The 7,639-nt window shown below is 35.2% G+C and overlaps 1 protein-coding gene across 1 annotated transcript; it reads right to left on the reverse strand.

Annotated features, from left to right (window-relative positions):
• Positions 1–3,073: 3,073 nt before the first annotated feature.
• LOC110455965 (protein PFC0760c-like) lies at positions 3,074–5,132 on the reverse strand. The gene is made up of 3 exons (XM_021506442.1): positions 4,778–5,132; positions 4,557–4,646; positions 3,074–3,273 (listed from the first exon to the last, which is right to left on the reverse strand). Exons 1-3 carry the CDS (start codon positions 5,130–5,132, stop codon positions 3,074–3,076), a joined length of 645 nt encoding a protein of 214 aa, XP_021362117.1.
• Between the last annotated feature and the right edge of the window lie 2,507 nt (positions 5,133–7,639).

Consider the following 7,639-nt stretch of genomic DNA (forward strand, 5'->3'; position numbering starts at 1 on the left):
CCACTTCTTTTCAACCCATGATCTTCCAACCAACCTTTCAGTTTTTTCACAGTCCATTTTTTCAGGTCATCAATACTCGGTACTGAACTGTCATCCTCAGAATGGTCAGAACAATCCAGTTCCATCATAACTGAAATGAAGTTTTAAATATATATGTTCTATACAGTAACTTCCATATTAGATACAGAACAAAGCTAACAGAAACTGTCCAGTAAAAACGTAATAAAAACATTGACATTTGAGTTTCAATAACGTTTTCTTGCGCTATTTGAACTTAAAAACTAATTATCTGTAGACAAAAAATGGTGTATGGCTATCTATTCTAAGACTACATCATTGTTATAACTGATTTGCAAAAGTGATCCGATTTGGGTACCGATCCGATTTGGGTACTGCCACCTTACTGTAGCGGTAAAATGCGTTATCTTGTCATAATATATCGTCTACAACTTACCATGTTGTCATCTAGCGTATATTAGTGTTGAGAATTTTAATTTTTACATAGATCTCGTATCAATAAACTGATGATTTTTAGTGACATTCGCTCTAAAATCGTGTTGTCCTGTGAAACGGAGCGAACTCCTCGGAAATGAAATCGAGTGCAAACTAATGTCCGGAACGTATGCATAAAAATATCCGAAACCGTAATAGCGGAACCGTGCCATTAAAATGTCTCGGATATGTAGAACAAATTTCAAGAATTGTTGGAGGGCGTGCTACTTTTATGACCGTTATTTACAACGTCCATTTATGTTTTGGTAATGAAATGCTATGATTATGTGATCACTCGTAAACACAAATGTAATAAGATATTAATCATCTGAATTACTCTTGTATTGATTGTGGATTGCTAAAGGTTTTGTAAGACTACTGTAATGTTCGTTGCCCCTATTTGTAGCACACTTCGCGTTCGTTTATCAATGTCCACTGCTAAAATTACATTGGTATTTTTTCTATTGATGATGCTGACATCATTTAATAGAAATAGACAATCGTGCACAACTTAAGACTGAGTTGGTTGTGGAATTATCAAAATATGTTAAAACCTAAACCAAAATGTTCGCGTTCACGGACAAACCAAAATGTTTGTAGAATAATCATAATTTGAGAACGTCTTGCACATTTATTATATCTGCCGAACATTTACATTAGGTACAGCGGCTATATACTATGTCAGACTTTATAATATAACAAATATTTCCGACAATTGTTACATTTTGTGTGTTTCACGTTAAATAAAACCAAATTCTTACGACATTATGTGACGTTTTTGACGGATAACAAAATATAAAGCTATGTTTATGCTATGTTTTATTCTCGCAACTGTATAATTGTTGATTTCAGCACACTTTATCAACTAAAAATGATGAGAAATCTGTCTTAACACCAAAAAGGAGGCCGGGCAGGGGGACTAAAAGAAACTATTTGCGACTGCCGCCCTTTAAATTGGCTGTTTAAGGTTAATCAAATCGGTCATTATACAAATATGTTGGGCTATTCCATCAGCCTGAGTCAATTTGAAGCTATGTGTTTTCCCATTTTGATCATTTGATAACCCTCCGCTAGAAAATCTTAGATTTAAGAAATGTAGAACGGACTTTCGTCACAGCAAATGTTTGAAATGTTGTGTAATTACAAAACATATTTATTTCATGAAAACTGACCTAACCTTATAGTGTAGGGGGTGGTGGGGTGGCGCAGTGTATAACGCAATTATCTTTCACCAAGGCGACTTGGGTTTGATTCCCCGATCGGACGTGAAAATGTATGACCCTCTTGTACCTTAAATGAATTCTGCAAAGGTTTACATTATATACTTGTTTAAGAATAATCATCTGTAGAAGTTTCAAAAGCTGCAAACTATATCAAGATACCTTTTCGTGTATTGCTGTATTTCTACATTTATTCCGGAACACTTTAGATTCTTATTTTTGAAATTTTATTTTACCTTTAATATCGCTCAAATGTTAATATAGTGCAGTAAAATATGTTGGTATCCTTTTGGTTTCTGCACTACTTATTCTAATGTTCATAACCTTGGTATGAATAGTACTTATCTGCCACGTCTTGGTATTCATAATCTTGGTATGCGAAGTACTCATCTGACACGTCTTGATATCTATTCTCATTGTAGTCGTAGTATTCATCTTTCGCGTCTTGGTTTCTATTCTCATTGTAGTGATAATATTCATCTTCCACGCCTTGTTATCTATTCTCATTGTAGTGGTAGTGTTCATCTTCTTCGTCTTGTTATCCATTCTCATTGAAGTGGTAGTACTCATCTTCCACGTCTTGGTATCTATTCTCATTGTAGTGGGAGTACTCATCTTCCACGTCTTGGTATCTATTCTCATTGTAGTGATAATATTCATCTTCCACGCCTTGTTATCTATTCTCATTGTAGTGGTAGTACTCATCTTCCACGTCTTGATATCCATTCTCATTGTAGTGGTAGTATTCATCTTCCTCGTCTTGGTATCCATTTTCATTGTAGTGGTAGTGTTCATCTTCCACGTCTTGGTATCCATTGTTTTGGTATGGGTAGTACTCATCTGCCATGTCTTGGTATCCATTGTTTTGGTATGGGTAGTACTCATCTGCCATGTCTTGGTATCCATTGTTTTGGTATGGGTACAGTGTAGTACTCATCTTCCGCATCTTGTTATCTATTCTCTTTGTAGTGGTACATGTAGTACTCATCTGCCATGTCTTGGTATCCATTGTTTTGGTATGGGTACAATGTAGTACTCATCTTCCGCATCTTGGTATCTATTCTCTTGGTAGTGGTACATGTAGTACTCATCTGCCACGTCTTTGTATCCTATTTCTTGGTATGGTAGTACTCATTTGTCACGTCTTTGTATCCATTCTCTTGGTATGGTAGTACTCATCTGCCACCTCTTGGTATCCATTCTCTTGGTATGGATAGTTTTCATCTGCCAGGTCTTGGTATCTATGCTCATTGTAGTGGGAGTACTCATCTTCCGCGTCTTGGTATCTATTCTCTTTGTACATGTAGTACTCATCTGCCACGTCTTTGTATCCTATTTCTTGGTATGGTAGTAGTCATCTGTCACGTCTTTGGATCCATTCTCTTGGTATGGTAGTACTCATCTGCCACGTCTTGGTATCCATTCTCTTGGTATGGGTAGTTTTCATCTGCCACGTCTTGGTATCCATTCTCGTGGTATGGGTAGTTTTCATCTGCCACGTCTTGGTATCTATTCTTATTGTAGTGGTAGTATTCATCTTCCACGTCTTGGTATCTATTCTCTTTGTAGTGGTAATATTACATCTTACACTTTCATTTTAAATTTTTATATCAAAATTTATATATTTTCATAGGTTAAAATAGAACAATACGCTAGTTATCAATAAACAGTTTACAGATAATTCATGTACCTTAAGTCAATAGTTATTTTCCATTTTGGCGTCATGCTCCATGACAACCTATTCCTCATCGGAAACACATATGATGTATTTTCGTAGAGAAAAAATGTGTTTTTTCAGATAAATTACGAACGTTATGGGAAAAACAATTCCCCAAACTCGTGATGATTAGTTATCACCTTTATCTAGCTCTCGTTAGTTAATTTTCAAACTGCGAAATACACTCGGTAAACCTCGTTTCTTTATACAATTTAATGATTAACTAACTCGAGTTAGATACATATGATAACCATCTATCACTCATTTGGGAACAACTGTATATCTATAAGTGTACCCGAATACATCTAGTTTATTCGTACTCTGTACAAAAGCAAATATTGCAGTCAAACTTAAGCTATTTACAGTTGAAATCAATATTTTACTAGTATTTAAGCAATAAACTGCATAAATGTGGCAGACCAACTGGTATAACTGCCACATGTGTCACAGACAAACTGAATGGTGCGCGCTAGCGCACCATGATAAGTTTGTCTAAGTAAAATTATTTGTTGATCACACAGACACTTGAGACAGGCAGCTGGTGTTCGGGATCAAAGCAGAAGATACCGATAAGTTCGGTAGTGACACTGTTAAGTCGCTCGGAGGTGGAAAGACCAACTTCAGTTATAGTCTCATAAGATGAAGCTGCTATTGGCAGTACTTTAGTTGTAATATAAAAGGGCTTTGCCACAACAAATGTAAATACTATATTATAATTATGCAATTCCGCCTAATAGATGTAAAAAGCTGTAAATGATATGAAGTGATACAATACTCGCTTCCAATAGGGATTTGGCCTGATCGATGAGGACGTGAAATGGCGAAAGTCAACTTCCGTGATAATATTAAGGTATACAGTATAACATATCTAATCATTTGTGTTTAATATCTAACGTTTAGCATTTCAACTCCAGCAAATCAAAACAACTGTAAATGGGTCGCTGAATCAGGTCAGAAGAGGAACGTATTTCGTGCCATTGGAGACATCAAAGCGAGTTATAAAATATATCCACATCATTCAAAAAACATTAGACATAGACACGACCAAACAGGTATAAGCACAAGTTTTTTAAAGTTATCAAGGAGACGGTCATCCGGGCTGTTGAAAGGAAGACTTGCCTTAGTACCATTTTCCTCTGCTTGGCTACGCTCATTTATACTACTATTTTTAGAGCGAAGCCTGGTGGCACATGGAACACTGGTTGTAGGAGGTTGAGCTAATAACAATCGCTAGCTGTCAAAGGATTGTTATCGTTTGAGAACAGGTTATGAAAAACAAACCAGAAGACATTTATGTGACTAATCGGTGTAAGTGATAGCATCAACGGAAGTTCCATGAATAACTAACATTCGTCTTCGGCGTCAGATTCTTCGTTAAAAGAGTCGTCATCGTTTGATTCCTCGTTAGAATAACCGTCATTTGAATGTTCAACATCGGAATTCTCGTCGTTTGAATATTCATCGCAGTTATTATCGGAAGACTGGTCGTCGTCGCCAGAATGTTTGATTGAATACCAGGCATCAGAATACTCCCCGTTGATAGACTCGTCTTGTGAATATTCATCTTCGGAAAACTTTTCGCCACCAGATTCATCGTAGGAAGAATCGTTAGAATACTCGTCGTTTGATTGTTCGCTGTAACGATTCTCGTCATCACAGATATTATCATCGGAAGATTCGTCGTCAGCCAATTGACCTTCCATGCGTTTCCAAAGGTGTCCCTCTGGATCGCCACATACATAAATATATTTCCTGCCACATTTTGTTGTAAATTTCTCTGAGGGAATATAATTGTCTTCAGTGACCGGAATCTTTTTACTATGACCCAGCTCTTCTAACTTCCGGAACACCCATAAACAGTACAAATTGAATCCTGACAAAAAGCGTTTTTTACCCGGACGTACAAATATCTAAATTTAGTTCCGGTTTCGATTTAGGATTATAGCTACGTCATTCATAATGAGAAGTACTAAGATCAATATGTCACGTCGTAATATGTGTAAAGTAAACATTGTGTTAGATTTAAACAAAGATCCTTGCACTAGAGAAATATTGCTATCAATTCATTGATTTTCATGGTTTCCTTGATTAAGTATGAGTAAATTGTATGTAGCAATATGATAAAGTCTGTACGACTGTACTTCAATAGCAGACGACAACACATGTACTTTATCCACGATATGTTATGTGCTTTAACTCATTTACCCCTTAGGACACATTTGAACTCTTCCAATTCAAAGGTTGAAATAGTTCATTATGAAATGGAAGAAATGAATGAGTTATCGAGCTCGTCAGTCGTATACTGTCGGATTTAGATAATGAAAGTTTAAACATTTTATGAATAGGATCTAAAAAGAATGTTAGGAGACTTTTTTATTTGAGTTATTACGGTTATCATGAACTCTCAGTATACAAACGATTTCTGTACTTGGTCGTTGCATTTTTCATGAATTCAAAGCATAAAGAATTAGAGTCCCCCCTTCCAAACCTTCACATATGTAAACCAACACTCATCAAACATTTTCTGGAAACCATTTTGGAAGAGTTATGAAGGACTCTGTCTAAAATAATTATACAAGTAGAGATAAAACGACGACAGACATTATTTGAAAACGAACACTATACGATATATTCATATGTTTCAGTTATATTTGTATTCTCTGCTAAAAGCATACACATCATAAATTGTATATCAGTTATCTTCAAAAAGAACATATACGATATGAAAATGTTATTTCTGTAAAAATCATAATCATTATGAAATTTATTACATGTGTATAAAAGGATTTTTGTATTAACACTTAGACCTTATCCTGCGTTATTAAGTCTATTTCGTTTTTGTATACTTTCAGATATAGCTTAAGCACTTGGTTTACACCACGAATCATTTGATAAAAAAGCAATATTTTCCCTTCATTTAGATACTGACGAAAACTTAAATTCATGATAATGTTACACATACTGACACGGTTTATGCTATACACACTTTACTAGTTATGTTATATGAAATAAAACAATATCACCGTATAACGCAATAATGTGATTACAAACAGTTTGATACATGTATCGTATAAAGTTTATCTATTGAACTAACACCGCTGTTTTGTTTTCAGAAAAAAATGATTCAGATTTTAGAAACCGAAAGTTCGCTTTCGTTTTGCATGACCTATCTTGCTGTGATACTACTAAAGGTGTGGTGTTATCATGTCCGTTTTGTTTTCATCAATGTTATCTATTCAAATCTGTCCAAATGCCAGTGCAAAGTCAATTTAATTTAGATAAGGGAGATAAACCAGTCAATTTGTATCGTGCTTGATTTTATTAGTATTCGATAAAAATCTATTTCAATGCACAAACTAACAAAATAACGACGGAATATTTGATATTTGTTTATTTGATAAGAAGATATGAACATAAATAGTATAAATAGTTTGGTCCATCAAATGTGAGTTCGTTATAACGATTGGGAACATTGAAATTATCATCCTTGTCTTTTTTATCCATTGTGGTTGTTAAAATGTATACATTCATTTGTCACAACTTTCATTTATTGCGTTTGGTACTTTGTCTTTACGTTTATATCAAATAAAGTGACTCGCATATGTGTACGTCGGTTTCCGATATGCAGGTGTAATTACATACAGTTGTGGATTACGGATTACGAATGTCTCCGGGGTGGTATATTTGCTGCAATATCGTATAAGACGCTTACCAGTAACATTGCACAAAGACTCCGATAGAATGACACAAATTGTGGTAAAATTTGATAGTAATTCATGCTTAATCTTCATTAACAAACATTCAATTATCTAATTTATGTAATAGAAATATATATTACATGGTATGCCAATTAAGGTTTATATAAACCGTTTTTCAAATACAAATTGATTCCCCTTTCCCTCCAACAAATGAGTTTGAATAAACGTTCTTTTCATCAAGTTAGCGTTGAAAAATGATCATGCCCAACATGATAAGCCAACCACTGTAGATCATCCTCATCGTTACTAATATCGGGGCACCTGCTTTAAGGCTCGGGTCGTATAAGCTGAATTTCTTTACGACCAGAGCCGTTGGTTATTAATCTGTTCTTGTTCGAAAATCCGAAGCACTAGGAATATTTTGCTGAACCTGAAGGGAGGACCAGGAGCAGGAGCATATTGATTGTGTCACAGTATTCAAGATGGAGGGATCGTGAGGAATGACTTTGCAC

The sequence above is a fragment of the Mizuhopecten yessoensis genome, unplaced genomic scaffold (assembly GCF_002113885.1).
Source record: "Mizuhopecten yessoensis strain PY_sf001 unplaced genomic scaffold, ASM211388v2 scaffold987, whole genome shotgun sequence".
Lineage (NCBI taxonomy): Eukaryota > Metazoa > Mollusca > Bivalvia > Pectinida > Pectinidae > Mizuhopecten > Mizuhopecten yessoensis.

Bases quoted from the DNA above. Each gene is read 5' to 3' on its own strand.
- LOC110455965 (XM_021506442.1), bottom strand. From the start codon at position 5,132: ATGGAAGGTCAATTGGCTGACGACGAATCTTCCGATGATAATATCTGT. The intron at 4,647-4,777 runs GTTAGTTATTCA...GATTGTTATTAG, and splicing joins ATCTGACGCCGAAGACGAAT to CTCAACCTCCTACAACCAGT. The intron at 3,274-4,556 runs GTACTAAGGCAA...ACCACTACAAAG, and splicing joins TAGCCAAGCAGAGGAAAATG to AGAATAGATACCAAGACGTG.